This window comes from Diuraphis noxia, unplaced genomic scaffold, assembly GCF_037042655.1.
Source record: "Diuraphis noxia isolate RWA-SAM2 unplaced genomic scaffold, SU_Dnox_SAM2 contig0003, whole genome shotgun sequence".
NCBI lineage: Eukaryota > Metazoa > Arthropoda > Insecta > Hemiptera > Aphididae > Diuraphis > Diuraphis noxia.
In genome coordinates, this window is record NW_028301713.1 from 24,670,249 (window position 1) to 24,689,410 (window position 19,162).

Genomic DNA, 19,162 nt, shown 5'->3' on the forward strand with positions numbered 1-19,162 from the left:
CATACATCATAATTAATATTAATATTTTATTAGTATTTATTGCTATTTGCTACTACTTACAAGACGTATAATTTATTGTTTACTAGAAATAAAATGATATATCATAAATAATAATACCACAGTCAAATCCGAAAATCATAATTTATGTATAAGTACACCTATTAAGTATCAATATATTTTATTAGTATTGTTTAAATTGTATCATATGAATGATCAAATGCACAGTGAACATGAGCACTCTCACTATTAACATCTTCAAATCCAGATACTATTGCATTAGTTTCATTTAAGGAAGGTTTTGAGATTTGAGTTTTATGAAAGCTTTTTTTTTTAGTTGAGTAGAGCCGAATCTGATTATCAATTTTTTTTGTAACATTGATATTTTCAACTGGCGTAAGTTTTATTTTTTCTCCTTCATTCATGAGTGTAATAACTTCACTTAATTTTTTTTCTATCTGTATTCTATTTTGATCACTTAATGAATTTGTTCCAGTTAGACCCAAAATAATTTCTGCTTGATGTTTTATTTTCAGATTTTGATCAATTTTGTGGTGATTTGTATAAGTTGTGTTCATATCAAATAAGATTTTTTGTTCTTCAAGATTTGTTTCTTTATGAATAATATTATTGTCATCCAAATGTTTATAGAAATTACGAGCACAAGCATGTATATGCTTACAAATATTTGCTTTGATGACATTGTCAATACAAGAACAATGGTAAGTATGAATGCAAATTTTGCATTTTTCACATTTTAAACATGCTGTTTGTGTACACGTTTCACCAACTTTCATGATATAATACTGTTGGGAAGGATTTGATAATGAGTGTATTATGTACCCTTTCTCATTTTCCAAAATTTTAATTTGTTCCAGTTCGATTGTTTCACTGATGTTATGACTTAGGCGGACTTTTTGAACTTTTTCAGTTGGGACATATTTTGATAATTTGATCAATCGCTTGTAAAGACTATCTCTAGAAAATTTCATGAGAGCATGAATAGTTTTATCTAAACGTTTCACTCTTTTCCCTTCCAAATATATATGCGTCAATATCTTGTGAAACGATTCCAAATACATATTCGTATTTATCCCAAGCCTCAACCTAAAACAATAAGCCCAACATTCTGGCCGCCTTGAATAATATTTCTCAAAGTACATTCCAAACCTATTAGTATCATCATCATCCTTCAAATCTCGTAAGACATTTTCGAGGTAACTATAAAATTGTTCTATAGATGTGGTTTGTAAAAGGATTCTTAATGATTTGTAAACTAATGCTTTCTTTTCGGGTCCTCCACTGATTTTACATAGATTTTGTCTCCAGTTTTTGTCTACATGCCATGTACACAATAGTCTGTGTTCAACAGATCCCATAACAACAACCCATGCATTATAGAACGCTGGAGCATCATCAGTCATAAATACATTGCAGTTAATAACACCTACTTTATTACTATACTTTTAATTTATCTCAGTAAATAGCGCAGTCAAGAAATGATTTTTAGACTTAGTGGGTATCTTGATAAACTTTCTACAAATAGATAGTGAGTGCTTTGGGAATTCAATGGGATCTTGATAAACATTCTACAAATAAATGTAAAAATTATCTGAGAATTCAATAATTGAAGTTTTATATATAATATAATTCATAATAATATAATGTAATATAATATATTTAAAATTTGGCGGTAAAATTATTCAATCTATGATAACAGCTGATTTGGTAAAAATTTATTGATAAGTGATAACGCAGCCAAAAATTTTGCTGTGATGAGACACTCGTCCAGGGGGGTATAACTCTATACGGTGGGTCTGATATACACTTTTAAGACACGCGCCATACCAACGTAATATATGTCGCGTACAATTATAAATATTTGCGTGACGGGTCACTCTGTTTTTGCCGTTCCAGCACTCGGCAGTAATTTTGTTTACATCTAGTGACGCGTCATCGAGTATCGACATAACCACATAACGCAACGCCATAACGGTTTTACTAATTTTTCAAAACTGTTCCGTTTTAACGATTTTCAATTTAACTTGCTTTTGTTTTTAATTGTTAAATTAATAGTTTTGGTGAATAATTGTTACTGTTTCGCCATGCCGTCAAATAGTTGTGTTGTGATTGGTTGTGACACCAAATACACTGACAAAACTGTTCTTCGTCATAGGTTTCCAAAAGAAAAAAACACATTTGACGCTTGGGTGAAGAGATCAGGAAATAACAAATTATTAAATAAACCAATTGACATAGTTTATAAATCTTTTGTTATGTGTGATAAGCATTTTGAAGAAACTTGTAAAAGTCCTGGATTTAAAAAGTTGATTACTAATTCATTGCCAACTCTGAATTTACCAGGTAAATATATTATTTTAAGTTTATATAATATGTTGAAATTTTCAATATTTTGTAATATTTGTTTTTTTGTTTATATGTTCTATAGTGATATATGTTTTGTCAGCCTAAATGTTCTTACTTCTTAGTTATTCCTATAACTTAAGATAATAAGATATCTACGTATTGGGTGCATATAGCCAATACTTGACATCAGTTTTAATCAAACGGTTGAAATCAAGTATTGGTTGTATCAAAAAGTTTAAATTACATTTCTATGGTTTGACAATTTATCTAATCAATGAAAAATTATCCAACCATACGAAAAAAAAAACTTTTTTTGTACGTAAGTACAATTTTTGTCATGTATAAACACCGTCAACTGTAATATGGTGCAATTATGCATAAATATTATAAACACTAAAAAATGGTTTTGTTGATATTTTGCTTCACCTTAGTGAGTGAGTTTTTTTATTTATTTATTTTAAAATGTTTTGGAATATTGCATGCTATTACTAGTTTGTTTACATGTTATATAATAGCATTGATAATGAGTACCGTTTGCAATAACCATAATCAATAGAGAATGCCTTTAGTGACTGTAGTGCATGAGCATGAGTTGATTATTTAAAAAAAAAATGTAGTGCATGATATTTTGCTATTAAGTTTATTGTTGGTGTAAAAATGTACACTTGTTTCTTTTTATTTTGATATTGCAGCACATTATTAATTAAAGGTAAATTTGGATTTAGGTATAATTGAAGAAGACATGATTAATATAGTAGACAATCTTGAAGACTCTATGGCAATGAACATCAGTATTGATAAAAGTAAAAACTTTTTTTAATATTCAAATTATTGTTTTAGTTAAATTATCTAACACAATTTTTACTATCATTTTAGGTATAACTATGGCAGCATTTAGAGATCCTGAAGATTCTTATGCCATGGATATTAGTTTAGTTGGAATAAGTGAAAGTGAAATACCCAATTCAAATCCAAGTGTATCTGATACCATGGATATTAGTTTAGTTGGAATAAGTGAAAGTGAAATACCCAATTCAAATCCAAGTGTATCTGATGAACCTAGAAATGAAGGTAACTATAAATGGGTTGAATGTTTTTTTGTTTTATTATTAATCAAATTTTGATTTTAGTTATCAGTACAGATGTTTTATCGTGTCAATCTAAACAAATCAGAAAAAAAAACAAAGTTAAGGGTTTGTTGGTAGAGATGAACATGTGTAGAAAATCACAATTGACTCCAAGAAAAAGTCTTCTTTATGATGCTGTCAAAATCTATAGACAAAAAAATTTAGTTGTACACAAACGATACACAGAAACTAGAACTCGACTAAAAATGGCTGATAAATTTATAAATACTAATAAAAAGTCTTTATGTGGACTAAACCAGTTCACTAGACAATTTATTGAGTCTCAAATTAGAATGCAACCACAGAAGCCGCGTGGAAGACGTTTCACAGTAGATGATAAAGTGTTTGCCCTGTCTCTGTTCAAGCAGAGTGGAAAAGCGTATAAAACACTTTCAAAGGTCTTCGCTCTTCCTTCCCGGAAATCAATTATGGATTTATTGAATAAAATACCGTTTGATACAGGAATCAATAAAAGGATATTTGATCATTTGAAAACTGCAGTAAAGAAATTGAAAAATAAGCTAGATCGTTATTGTTCAGTCATTTTTGATGAAATCTCAATTTCTTCATCATTGCAATTTACTGAAAAAAATGGAAAAGTTATTGGATTTGAAGACCTAGGTAACAATAATTGTTTACCAAATTTTTCTGATAAAGCACTTGTTTTTATGGTGAGAGGAATCAGAAAAAAGTTTAAACAACCAGTTGCTTTTTATTTGACCAATAGCAGCATGAACAGTCTTAATTTATCAACTATACTTAAAGATGTTATTAAAGCAGTGCAGTCAACAGGCCTTACTGTAATTTCTACAGTTTGTGATCAAGCCCCATCCAATGTTGCTGCTATCAATCGGTTAATAAAAGAAACTAAAGATACTTCTAATCTTAAAGCAGTGGAAAAAAATGATACATTTGGTTTCCAAATTGGTGGTCAAGAAATAATTCCACTTTTTGATGTCCCACATTTGCTAAAAGGTCTGCGGAATAATCTTATAACTAAAGACTTAAATTTCACATATGAAAATAAACAGAGAAAAGCATCGTGGAAACATATTATTCAATTTTATGAATTTGATAAAGACCAAAGTACAGAGGGAGACCGTCTTGTACCTAAGCTTTCTGACTCTCATGTTTATCCAGAAAAAATTAAAAAAATGAAGGTATCAATTGCAGCCCAAGTCTTCAGTCAGCGTGTTGGAGCAATCATGAAGAGAATGGCCTTAATGACAAACAACTCTAACTTCACTGGTAAGCTATATATATATTTGTAACAAACCATTTAAAAACATGAAACAATATTATTTTCAACTTATGTTATTGCTTGAACAATTAATGTTATTTTTCATTTTATACAGTACTTATAGTTTTTATTAATTGTTATAGAATACAAAGGCATTGACTCTGGGGCAGAAGATACTGGCCAATTATGCCTATTTATTGACAACCTTTTTGACAGTGCCAACGGAAATGTGATCAAGCCTAGCCCAGGTAAAGAGCTTAGTAGTGCAGTAACATTAAATTCACCTCATTGGAAGTTTTGGCCAAAATGTCTTGATGTCCTAAGTACCATGAAGTATGAAACAAATAAATCAATTCCATCAGTTTCAAATTGGACAAGAACTATTAAAGGAATGCAGTTAATTTGTAAAAGACTATTGAAAGATGGTTTCAAGTATGTTTTACTTAGAAATTTCAACCAGGACCCTATTGAAAACTTTTTTGGTTCAATAAGAAGTCATGGAATACGAAATATTAACCCAACCCCTGCGAACTTCATTTCTTCTTTTAAAGCTCTTGTTATTAATAATTTTACATCTAATCATTCCGTTGGTGCAAACTGTGAAGACGACGACTGCGATGGAGTCTTAGATAATTTAAAAGAATTTTTATTCAATGAAATACCAATTGAATCTGTTGTTGAAGAAGCTGATTGTAATGACCAATTACAAACTACTTTAGTGTCAATGCCACCCAATAACGATAATATTATAACCTCTGGCAGTAGAGCTTATGTTAGTGGGTGGATTATTAAAAAAGTAAAGCAATTGACTAAAAATTGTTCTACCTGCATTTCAAAACTTTGTGCTACTTATCCTTTGGATGAACATTTTTTAATTCAAGAACGCCAATATTCACAATGTCACTTATTTTACCCGGATAAAGAAACAATAGATGTGTACAGTTTGATAATAAATCTGTTTAATTCTAATTTCCATAAGTATGTATATAAAAATAATGCATTTGGTGAATTGTATTCATTTGTTTCTCAGAATGTGCCTATCCAAAATTTAGTTTGCAGTGAACATGATTTATTTAAAATTTTTCTCAAAACAGCTTGTAAACTATTAATTTATTCCTATGTAAACCATATAAATCGTATTTTGAGTAAAGGAGAAAAAAACAACTGCACTTCTGATCCTATAAAACTTGCTGCTATTTCTTATCATGATAAATATTCAAAAAAAAAAAGGGTTTTGTTACGGCAAAATGTTAATTATGTATAGACAAAATTATTGCATTAATTTACCTTTAGCAAATACCTCTGTATTAAATTAATTGTATTTTATGATAACAATGACACAATGTAAAAAAATAGTAAATAATTAATTGTATTTTGAACTAATATTTTGATGTTTTTAATTAAATATTTACGTAGATATTATTATGTATAAATCTATAACCCTGACAAAAATTATGTTTGTACTTTGTAAATAATTGTATATATTCTAATATTTTATGACAAAAATTATGTTTGTACTATGTAAATAATTGTATACATTTTATGTTTTATGACTTAATAAATATTTATTGACATAATGAATTTAGTATATTATTTTATTTTATTTAGAATATTTGAAAATTTTATTCTTAATTTTTAAAATAATTTCGATAGCAATTATATCGATACAATAGTATAAATATCGATATTCTATCAGTAATATCGATGGTTGACAATCGATTGTTTAGTAATTAAGACAACCGTCGGGAGCGCTAGTATCGAACTTAGTATCAAAACGTTTCACGGGAGTCGCCTTTCTATTTAATCTCTTTTCTATGCACTCGTCTGTATGTATATGTTCATGCTCGTCACATTTACTCATATCTCATATCGTTTGTTGTTCTCTATTCGTTATTATACTTATCTATGTTCGTTAGTTAATTAGTTTTAAATATCTCGGTGTCTTTTCAAAATGATAAACGTTCTGATTTCTCATACAAAGTCGAATTATGGCATTCATGAACAATAAATAATTTATTTAGTTGGTTCTTCATAAACCGAAATCCATGGCCCACCCATCTCAATATCCGATAAACGCTAAAATATTAATATTTTAATTTTCAACACTAAAAACGAAAAATTGTATAATATATTATATTAGTGAAAGGCTACTGCTTCGTCACTAGTTATGACGTATGTGACAGTGACATTAAGGTATCATTGGTCTATGTTTGGAGATGATTTGAAACTTGTTTCACGATATAAACAAACCAAAGAACACTGTTGTTTTCTATTCAATAATACTAAAATAATATAATCGACTCGATTATTCAAACCTTCGATTATGAAGTATATATCACCAAATACCTATATTTCTCCTAATCTTTATAGACCTTTTGAGACTTTAAAAGAAGCCAGTTCATCCTTGGATGAAGTACAAAACTTATCGCTCCAATTAAAAGTAAATGTCGAGGTTTTAGAAGTTCTTCGCTCTAGAAAATATTATTGAAAAATTGATACTAAGTTCTTTGGTCAGAAAACAATCATACATTTCCACGAAAAATTATAATCTTTTAAAATAATCATTTAATTTTCATATAATAATTAACATTTTAAAAACAATCATTACATAACTGTAAATTGTAATGCTCCCTAATATGTCAAAATTTTAATTATTATGTAGGTACATACAATAATAAAACAACACATTTTTTTCTGATGTCTACTCAGCAATTCGAACACTTAGTAATTCAAATTTTTTTAAATGTCGCGCCACCTTGGGATTATTGAGATTCAACTGAATGTACAAATCGTACTTGGTACATAACAAATATATCCATCAAGTTTTTAGACCTTGCAGGTGGTCGACCGATGAATAGTTAAGACAGAAAAGTATTATACTAAAGAAAAAAACAAACTGCTGTTGATCATATATAATCATATAATATATATTATATTTAAAGATATTTTATGTTTATCAAAACAATAAACTACCACCTATAACGGCCAACGGGTATACCTCTATGACTTTATATTAAGGTGATGAATGACCATCTCATACCTAATATAAGTTTATTGGTAGGCTTTAAAAAACTAGATGTTTCAAAGCATTAATTTAATGAATTGAGTATCCTTCTATGCAGTGTTATATGATATACTGAATAGTGAATACAATAACTAGAAATGTATTGCAATACCAAATACTCAGAAAACCGTTGATACTTGAATACCAAATGCAATTATTTCTAAAATACCAGTCAAACATTGCACAGATATTATTTATTTTCAATAAACATTTCACAATGTCTGAATTTATTGTCAGAAAAAAACAGTAAATTTAATATATCTACATTGCTTACATAATATAAATGATAGTATAGCATACACAGAAATAAAAATAATTATTTATTACTGTAATTGGTTTTTATTATTATTTATTATAACTACTAAATGATAAAAATATTACAATACATTAGTTATTTATTAACACCAATATTGTACATACAAGAAATGTCAAAAAAACACAGTAACAATATTCAATAATTTAAAATAACTTCTTTCTTTTGGTATTTTTTTTTGCTAATGATTTTTTCCTCTGATCATTTAATGCCTTAGAACGAAATGACACACACTGGAAAAATAAAAAATTTAAATTTTAAATTTTAAATTGTCACACATTAACAACTGTCAACCAATACAACAATTTATAATTTTAAATAATGATATATATATATATATAAGATGACCCTGAAATCGATGACCTTCTACATGTATCAGTGTTTGAAAGGAACGAATTCTTGGAATGAGTTCCTTTTTTAAGGAATGGCACGATTGAACGAATTCCTTTTTAATAAAAAAGAATTAGGAACAGAACAAGTTCATTTTGCCAAAGAAAAATAACCAAATATTGTTCAGTCCGTTTGAGTTAAATTTACACAGATGTATAAATAATATTAATTGAAAATTTTTTTTTCAATATTAAAAAGAACGATTTCCTTTATTTTTTAAGGAACAAGGAACAAAGCAAATTTCTTTTTATAAGGAACTCGCCAAACACTACCATATACATATATACTATTCTGTAAGTAAATTAATGAAATGAAAATGTTCATAGAAGACGTACAAACAATAATTGTATCAATTATTAATATGTAGTTAAATAAATTAATATCTTATTAGAATAAAAATAATTTTGATATATAAAGGATATAGTTAGTTAACTTTTAAAATTAACAAAAAAAAAAAAAATTGTAAATTATTGTAATAATTAGAATTCTCAATTTAAATAAATATTTTACTTTATCATCCAAAAATGCCATGAGTTTTTGCATACTAATGTTTACATTGTATAGTTTTAAATCTTCTTTCAGCTCTTCAATCCAAATAGGTTCATAACACAAAATCTTTTTATGAAGATCTTCATTGACTCTGAGCAAATCTTTAAAACCCATATCTACTGAAGCTAAAATAATAACATTGATTATGATTCTTAATTGTTCACAAAACACATATAATTTTCCCAGTATATTTTCCTCAATACAAAAATTAATTTAAAATTTTAAAACAAATTAGATTTGCTTTGTTTGATTAGGTAATAATTTACCAGAGTGACAGTTTATAACTACAATTGACATCTAGAACATTTTGATGATAAGTCAAATTGAAGATGTCTGTTTCAGTGCGTAACCATTTTGGCTATATAGCAGTTTACTTATGTCTGTAAAATTTGGTCTAGGACATTTTGACGTGGCTATCTCGGAGTGGCCGTTTTGGCGTAGGGTCGTTTCGGCGTATGGCCGTAAGGCCATTTTAAGAAATTAGGTAGGTCACAATAAAATATAAATATATAAATAATTTAAAATAAGGAGAATGCTATAAAAATTATATTAATTATATTATTATTTTTGTATAAAAACTGTATATAATAATTAGGTATATTTAAGAGAATGCTATAAAAAATATGAATAAAAATATTCAGGTCATCATACTTAACTTATGTGATATTCCTCTTAAAAAACTCATAATATTACGATTATCATAATCGCTGACTAATTTTAAAATACATTTATCACCGTCGATGTATTTTTTTTTTTTTTTTTTTTTTATGAACTTCTGCCTGTTTCTATCTGCAAAAGAAGGTGTTTGGACCACTTTGTATTCTCCTTATTAAAATTTTGATTGCTTGTGCCATGGTGACTTCTAACTACTGTACTACTGACTACTTGACTATCTTATATTACTCAATTATCGTCTATCGATACATCGTATAGGTTAACGATTTGGGTGCGTGTTTTCAAAAATCAAGTTTTAGAATGAAAAGATTTAGAAAATCTATATTTTAGAATATGAAACTTTTAGAAAATCTGCGTTTTAGAAAAATATTAAATAGTGTTTTAGAAAATAAAAGAAATAAATACAGTTTTTAAATAAAATACTGTCTTTTTTTGTAATAGAATTTACGATACAGAGTGTAGAAATTATGATACTTTTCCAAATCTGTACTCAATAATCGTTATCAAGTTTCTATTTTATTGATATTGCTCACTATTGTCGTAAGATATTATCGTTTAATAATTATTGTAGAATTATGGTTCTATATTGATATAATATATGATTATTTTATATCTAGTCGAATACGAGAAATATCAAAAAGTAGTCTTAGTCTAGTGCCGTTGCCGTACATCGTGTACTAAATACCTACCTACGTAGAGTTACATAAAATTTTATAAATTGTTGGCCGAAATGCAAAATACAATTTCTAACATTACATTGACGTTGATGAAATCAACTCATCAAAAACATGATATGTTAGATGTAAACGGATTTTTATACGTTTTCAATAAAATTTATAATCGTAAAATTGATGGCAAAATAGTTTATTATTGGAGATGTCACGACTGTGCAGCTAAGTTCTAAACTACTATGATTGCCAACACATACATATCCGATGATAAAGGTAAGCCATTTAGTATTTCCGATCACTGGCATCGCCCAATTTCGCAGATAATTGAATGTAAAAACATTAAAAATGTCATAAAAAGAAAGGCCGCTGAGACTAACGATACACCAAGTTCTATATATCAAGATTCAATTTCACAAGTGGAAAATATTATAGCTTCTCAAATTTCAAAATGCTCAGCTAAATCAATTGTTAAAAGGCAAAGAAAAACAAATATGAAAGAGCCAAACCACATTTCTGATCTTAATGATTTATCTGTTGATACATTGAGTGGAAAGAAATTTTTAATTAAAACTGTTAAACGAAATGATGATTATATCATGATTTTCACAACAATTGAAAATTGTAATTATTTAAAGAATTCACAATTTTGGATTTTAGACGAAACTTTTAAATCGTGTCCTAAACTTTTTAAACAATTTTATGTTGTGCACGGTTCAATTTCACGGGATGGAAACGAAATGGTATTTCCATTAATATTTGCATTAATGACTGGAAAAGATGAAGATTTATATAATATGTTATTTTCTAATTTAAATAAATTTGCTGAAGAAAATAGAATCTTTTTTAAAGAAAATAATAATTTGGAAATAATACTTAACCGATTTCGAACAGGCAGCGATTAATGCAATCAATAACGTATTTCCGTTTGCAATCCATTCGGCGTGTTTTTTTCATTTACAACAATCGATATATCGTAAGATCCAAGCGTTAGGTTTGGTTACAAAGTATAAAAATGTGCTCGAGTCCAATTTTCGAGCCTGTAAAATTGCAAGTTAAACATTTTTGCCCCCGGGGAAAGTGAAGGAAGCGTGGGGTATTTTGAAATTTGAATTTGAGGATGATGAAATTGATCTAGTAACATGTTTTGAAGAAAATTACGTGATTGGAAAAATTAGAATGAGGTTTAGAAAAAAAGAAGCAACGCATTACGAACCATGTTTTCCAATTGAAATGTGGTCAGTACACAGTCGAACTGTTAATGAAATGCCAAGAACATCCAATTCAGCAGAAGATTGGCACAACAAAATACATAATTTATTATCAACACACCCAGGTATTCATTTATCTCCAAAATTCAAAAAAAAAACAACATGAAACTGAAGCAACAATTGAATCGTTGATTTCAAATCAAGTATTCAAAAGAAAAAAGTACAATGAAACACGGAATAATAACTTATTACAAATATGTAAAAGAATAGTTAATGATTCTAATTCTAATTTAGATGAATTTATAAGAGCTATTGCTAATAATCTTAAGTATTAACAATAATTATATTTATTTTTTTTTTTATGAAAGATTATTAGAAAACATTTTATATAAGCAACAGGTAAAGAAAAAAAATTATTATATGTAAAATATGTAAATAAATAGTCGATGATTTTAATTATAATTTAGATGAATTTATTAATTCTAAAACAGTGTTTCTAAAACTCGACATTCAAAAATATGACTTTCTAAAACCTGCCTCAATACCTAGGTTAACTACCTATATCTTTATTACTTATACCGTAATATAGATTATGATGTGTGACAGTATAATATATATATATATATATATTATTATTTTTAATTTATACAGTTCATACGGCACCGACGAAAGTGAGATAAATGCTAACATTATATTATCTAAACGCGATTAAAATAATTTTATGAAAAAAATGACTATAGGCCGAAATAGACCCACGCCGAAATGTCCGGATCCGTGTAAAATTGTCTCACTGTATAGTGTGTGGTAAAGAAATGTTATCTTTATTACTAACTTGGGCATAAATAACTATAATTATCATGCGCAGAATCGGATATTGTCAAATTTACAAATCATCAATACGTCGAAGCCGAAAATTACCATTACCCCACAATTATGATCAAATGTGGCTCATATCAAAACACAGTTCTACTTTTAACACATAAATTAAACTGATGATAATTGAAAAAACAACTTTTAATTTTAAATTTAATTAATGTTACTGCAGTTGAATTAGATGCTAATACCGTTATACCCTAGACCCGGTATCTAACATTTCACGAACTATAGCAATAATAATACATTACAGCTGAATAACAATTAACAATAATTATAGTAGTATATAATATTATATTATATGCTATAGTAATATTATATTACTGATATATAATCAGTTCAAATAATATTTGTTGGAATTTTTTAAACATTATTTACAAATAACTTTTCTTTGAACTTAAAAATCTAGTAAAAATCAATAAATTATCTTCTTTAAAGTTATACCAAAAGAGTTTTTTTCCACATTTAATAACATCAGATATTACATATATAAGTATTTTTGCTACCAGAAAAATTGTCCACAGATCAAAAACTAAAAAACAAAAATTTAAAGCTAACAACTTTAAAATTAAATTAACGTTTATCAGAAGAAGAAAAATAAGTAATCAAGACATTTACTAATATATACACATCAAGCTGCATGCAAATTTATTCAAATGTAAACATTCTATTTCAATGGAATTTATTGTATTTTATTAAATCTAAAATAGGAGAAATTAGTAAGTATAAAAATGTAATATTAATTATTATTGATGAGATAATACTAGTAAGACATTAAAATAAATATTCCAGTCTATATCATATTTTAATTTTTAATTTAATTTCTGTAACCTATGGCAGCCCTATATATATGCAGGGCCGTATTTAGGGGGGAGCTACAGGGTACTGTTGCCCCGGGCGGCTAAGTAGGAGAGGGCGGCTAATTTTTTTATAATTTAAATTTGTATTTTGTATAATGATTAATGAGGCGTATTTTTTTTTGTTGCCCCTTCGTGTCAAATTCCTAAATACGGCCCTGTATATATGTATATTAATTAAACAAAAAAAATGAATTAATTTTTGTGAATCAAAACAATATCCTTGCCTAACCTATAGGTGTTGAACAATTAAGCGAAAATCCCTCTAAAAATCTCAAAGAATATGCATACAAAATTTAGTGCCAATCTAGTTTCTAAGTCTATAAACTCTATATATACAATATACATACATACATACATACATTAATTTATTTATATGTTATACATAATATACATATATAGATGTAGATCTTTATAAAACTTACTTTTATTTGATAAATTTGTTTGACTATAAGTTTCTAATTCGTCATAATCTTCAGCTTCATAATAAGGGATTCCAGGTTCTGAACTATAATATTATATGTAAAACAAAATAAATAATGTTTATACTCAGTATTTATAAATTATAATGGTAATTTAAATGTTTAAAATAAACTTACCTATCCGAAGAATCAGAATACTGTTCAGAGTCTCCAACACATTTTGCTTCTTCAGAATCATATTTAGGATGTGTAACATCATAAATATGTCTTAATATAAGTTTTCCTTTGCGCCTTCCAAGATCTTTAAGGCCATAACGATCAAATTCTTTCTAAAATGACAATTTAAAATTAAAAAAAAATAGTTTGTTATTAAAAACTTGAATGTGAAAATTGAATTTTGTTTTTTTGTGCATGGCACTATGTCCAGGAGTAGCCCTGAAAGCTAGTTTAGACGCCTATTTTGGCAGAATTAGTCATCCATAAGTTTCTAACATTGGGGGATTATAGAAAACTGATTGTAAGAAATTGATCTTGAATATTTGCTTTATACAATATTTAAATAAGTAATTAAAACCATTTAAGAATAATAGAAATTGAATGCACTGATCTAAATATCTAAAAAAACAGTTACTGATTTTTGACTGTTAAATAGTTTAACTAAATTAACTTTTATCCTCTTTGGATGCCTCTAATATGTATTTCTTTCTCGAACAATTTTTTTTCAATACTTTTAAATAAATATAGTAAATTAACATATATTAGTAGTCATAGGCGTGCGCACTGAAGCAGCAGAGGTAGTATATGCTGCCACTAGACTTTCTATACTGCTACCGCAGCCAGCAAATATTGAATAATGGGCCGCAGTAAAAATTTATTTACACAATTAATGATGACCGTTGTAGGTAAAAAAAATATTAATTATTACTATTTTTAATTTTTTTTTTTTTTTTAGTAAAGTAGGTATAGATAAATATTTTATGATTATAGAATTTACCAAAATAAAACTAATATACCTGTCCACTATAAAAAAAAAAAGTTATGATTTAAAATTGTTTATATTATAATTTGTGGTCAACAAGTCTAAAAATAAACTAGACTTTTAACATTATTGTCTTGTGCATTGTACATATACTAATAAATGATGAGTTATAATGCTGCCTGCCCACAACAATTTACAACTTTGATTATGTACTATAGCATTACCAACTATTTTTAAATATATATTTTATATTTTTATTAATGTTCATTATTTTATTATATTATAAACAATAAATATTAACTATAGGCTTGAAGAAAAGTACACCTTTAGTGGCTTAGTACATTACTGTACAATTTTTTATCCAAAAAAAAAACAAATAGGTAATCAATACAATTTTAATTTTGATACCCAATAGCATTGATTATAAATACTATAGATTGCTCACTGGCCGGTTTTTCGGTGGCGTGCTATTTGCACGGTATCGTTAGGCTGCGCTGCGGACGCGTGGTTAGTTGTGCACGGTAACGCTGCAATCGCTAGCGTCTAACTGAGTGCGAAATGCTAAATATAATATTAAGTACCTAATAACTAATAAACGTTCAAAATCTATTTTGGTTTCGTGTATAATTTAGTCAATGGCTCGATGTCTCACACACACACACACACACATATGCAATAATGGATAATATGGTGTGTAGTTTTTCATTTCCAATTGACGCTTTGACAGTCGGTTCACGGTTGTATCGCGATTGTTAACACGTTCTGTAACGTTTCTTTTATTACGCCAAAATGTCGAGAAGAAAGTGTTCTTATTTTAATTGCAATAATATGCAAAAAAATACCAAAACTCGATTTCACACCTTTCCGTTGGATTCTAATTTATTAAAAAAGTGGATAATCCATTCCGGCAAGTACCTAATGGGCTATTTTTTATTAAATAATGTTCCTATAATCCTATTTAATTCAAATTTAACCTAATCTAGTAACATCATACTTCAAACTTTAGGGAATGTCGAGTTGGATTCTATAAACCCGAAAAAAATGAGAAATCGATTTTTATGCTCTGAACATTTTAATAGAGACCAGTATTCTAATCCAGTTGATCCTAAATCACAACTTAATTCCAACGCGGTTCCAAAAAATTATTCTGAAGGTAGGTAACATTTGACAGTTTAACAAAGTTTATGTGTATGCCTTTATAATTTATATAATTATATTTTATGATATAATATCTACTATACACAGCGCACGTGTTTCCTACATTAAATTAAATATATTATTGTTATAGTTGCATATGTAACTAGATCTACATCGTCGGTTAATATATTAAATTCACCCAAAACTTGGAACTGGAGTGTTTCCAGTACAGACTTCATTGAAGGTATATGAATTATAAATATTATAAATACAAAAATAAAAGTAGTTATCTGAAATATTAAATTAATTATGTAATTAAAAAAAGTGGGCAAGTGTGTATCGCTCTGCTGTATTAGTAGGTCACTTTAATGGATGTGTTAAATTTGAATGCAATGATAGGTATCATTGTATACGAAAAACGATTCTGAATGGAGATGATTTGTTAGTCTATCCGTCTAGCGTCTAGGATATATTATACAGGGTGTATAAGATAGAACTGACTAAAAAAAAAAAAATTATGCTAATTTAACGTAAAACAAAAATTGTGAAAATTATATAATTAATAAATTTAAAAAATATACTCATTTCAGAAATTATATTGAAAATAATATTTGAAAGAAGTTATAACACTCCAAATTAATTTATGCAAAAAAATATTGATATTTTAAAAAATTCTAAAAAATTAACAAGATTTAGATAAATATTTTTACCATCAAAATTTTTTTTAAATTAAATTTACAAATTGGCTATTTTGAATTTTTTCAATAAAAATTTAATCAAATTTAAATTCTTTTATTTTTACTATTAAAAAAATAAAATTTTTATTTTCATATTGTAAGCGCAAGGATCTCTTAATGATGAACAAAAAAAATAAAAAAATATTAATTAGAACAAAAGTTATTCTAAAAGTCAGTTTTATCTGTTACGATGGAAGACATAAGCGCCAAAATTAGATAAGACAAAATAAAGTCTTATCGTACAAAAGCGCCAAAATCGTATCGTACGAAAGCGCCAAAATCCTAGGTACCTGTGTAAATTTAGGCTGAAATTCCGGATAATGAGGTTATACGAACTACAAATGCAGCTGAATCATATCATCGACATTTAAAAGATCAATTTTATTTTGCTCATTGTTCCGTCCATAGTAATTGATGTATTATTAAAATTATAAAGCGAAACATTTATTTATATGAACTCTCCTCCTAACAATAAATTAAGGGTATCTCACGAAGAAATACCAGGATGGCGAAATAAATCGTTTAGAATATGTGAAAAAAACAGGATTAAAAAATCAACCAATTTATTAAATTTATATTTATTTGTATGTATATCATAATTTATTATTGATTTTAGATTCTGAACGAAGTGATGAATGTATTGATTTTACAATGATGTGTGTCTGTGTACAGCATCACTAGTCGAAAAAATGCTTCGATTTCAAACTTTGGGGGTGGTTTCTGATGTAAAAGTGAATATCCTTGGTGCATTATAGAGGTGAAAAGTAAACATTTTCCAACAGTTTTCAAAAAATCGAGAAAAACAAAAAAAAATGACGGAAAAACGGGAGTTTTTACGCAAAACCAGTTTTAGACCAAATCGATTTTTTTATATGGTTGTAATTCAAAAACTAATCACTGTAAACGCTTTAAATTTTTACCAAATGTTTATGTTAGTGTTATCTATGTACAGTTTAATTTTCAAAAAATTTTGACTTTTTTTGAGATATTTATAGACCACTGAAATTTTCGATTTTTATGAGCAATTTTTTTTGAAGTGTCGGTAAAAAATTTTTGGATGACCAAAAAAAACTTGAAAATTTAATACAAGGTTCCTTATGAGTTGTTCTTATTATAGCTAAAAAAAATTAAAAATCGTTAGACACAATTTTTTTTTTTTTAAGCGTTTATACTTTAAATTTTTACGAAATCTGTCGAAAACGCGAAAATTCGCAAGTAATTTTGAAGTTGAAAATTCATAAAATTTTTTGTGTTTATAACTAAGGATTGAAAATACAACACTAAGTCTTCCATAAGTTTTTCTTCAAGTAGCTATAGACAAAACTCGAAGCGTCATTATAGGAAAAATTTTAAGTGCATCTGAATTTTAAATTTTTACGAAATAGCGTAACGATAACGATTTATCCTGAAACGATTTTAAATATTTGTTATTATTCAAAAAGTATAAGTGACAGATACTTGAAAATTTTACCAGTTATTAAGATTGGCATTTTCTTTACATGATTTAATTTTCAAAATATTTTGACTTTTTTTGAGATATTTATAGACCACAGAAATTTTCAATTTTTCTTAAAAAAATTTTGTGAATTGTCGATAAAATTTTTTTGGCCCTACCAAAATACTTGAAAATTTAATACAAAGTTCCTCATAAGTTATTCTTATTGTGATTAAAAAATTATAAGAATACATAGGCACAATTTTTTTTTATTAGCATTTGAAGTTCAAACATTGACAAGAATTCGTCATAAAAAAAGAGAATTACAAAATGCAGACAAATTAAAAATTTTTAAAAATAAGTAATTGATTGGTGCTGCATAAAGTACGTATTCATTTGATAGTTTTAGTTATTTTACAAGAAATCTTAAAAATTAACCTGTTATAAATAAAAATAAATTTTTATAAATACAGTATATTAATTGAACCTTGTAGTTATAAATTTCATATTATTGTTTGTATAATTATTTCTGTAAACGTGAATATATTTCAAAAAATTTTTTCATCAATCGAAAGCCATTAAAATAATACTTTTGATTTTGTTGAGCAAACATAAGGACTTAAAGCTCCATCGAATTTAATAATAAAAATTGCAACAATATCATTAACTCAAACTCTTAATGGTTTATGATTTACTAATTGTACCTAGGTATTATAGGTATATAAAATAATTACTGGAATATTAGTTACTGTTTATTTGAGTAAAATACCTACCTAAATAAACTAAGAATAGATAAGTCCCATCTTTCCAATATTTTTTAGTTTACTCTTTCTTAATTTTCTAACAGCTCTTATAATTAATAGTAAATTAGAACGCTCTAAATTAGTTTCTTTTCCCAATATGTTAATAGACAATAGTTGAAGGTTTGATTATTAATTAATAATATAAATAATTATTGTAATGACGATCAGCGGAGAGCAAAATAAATGGTCACTCATTTCAGTGAACATCGATCGGTAACGTAAAACAAAAATAAAAATTGATGCCCGTAGACACTGCGCACACGACCAAATCATTCAAAATAAAAATAGTGATTATTTGATTATTATTAGAAGTCGGAC

The 19,162-nt window shown here is 27.2% G+C and overlaps 2 protein-coding genes and 1 long non-coding RNA gene across 6 annotated transcripts in view; 2 read left to right on the top strand and 1 right to left on the bottom strand.

Annotated features, from left to right (window-relative positions):
- On the top strand, positions 1–8,902 carry LOC149057111 (uncharacterized). The gene is made up of 3 exons (XR_016190787.1): positions 1–393; positions 534–719; positions 8,720–8,902. It is a non-coding gene; the product is annotated as an uncharacterized LOC149057111 (long non-coding RNA).
- Positions 8,112–19,162, bottom strand: part of LOC107168921 (uncharacterized) — a 23,048-nt gene continuing 11,997 nt past the window's right edge. For 3 of the 4 annotated variants that reach the window (XM_089222431.1, XM_089222430.1, XM_089222429.1), the window contains 4 exons: positions 13,931–14,082; positions 13,757–13,839; positions 9,009–9,172; positions 8,112–8,341 (listed from right to left, as the gene is read on the bottom strand). In XM_089222431.1, coding sequence (XP_089078557.1) covers positions 8,255–8,341; positions 9,009–9,172; positions 13,757–13,839; positions 13,931–14,082 — 486 coding nt within the window. In that variant the 3' untranslated portion in view covers positions 8,112–8,254. Of the gene's footprint in view, positions 8,342–9,008; positions 9,173–9,202; positions 9,837–13,756; positions 13,840–13,930; positions 14,083–19,162 lie in introns of those variants that run through there. The other variant, XM_089222432.1, reaches the window with a different exon arrangement.
- Positions 15,181–17,716, top strand: LOC149057112 (uncharacterized). The gene is made up of 4 exons (XM_089222437.1): positions 15,181–15,639; positions 15,739–15,885; positions 16,021–16,113; positions 17,223–17,716. The coding sequence occupies exons 1-4, from the start codon at positions 15,522–15,524 to the stop codon at positions 17,285–17,287; spliced, it is 423 nt and encodes a 140-aa protein (XP_089078563.1). The 5' UTR covers positions 15,181–15,521; the 3' UTR covers positions 17,288–17,716.

Bases quoted from the DNA above. Each gene is read 5' to 3' on its own strand.
- LOC149057112 (XM_089222437.1), top strand. From the start codon at position 15,522: ATGTCGAGAAGAAAGTGTTCTTATTTTAATTGCAATAATATGCAAAAA. The intron at 15,886-16,020 runs GTAGGTAACATT...TTATTGTTATAG, and splicing joins TCCAAAAAATTATTCTGAAG to TTGCATATGTAACTAGATCT. The intron at 16,114-17,222 runs GTATATGAATTA...TATTGATTTTAG, and splicing joins CAGTACAGACTTCATTGAAG to ATTCTGAACGAAGTGATGAA.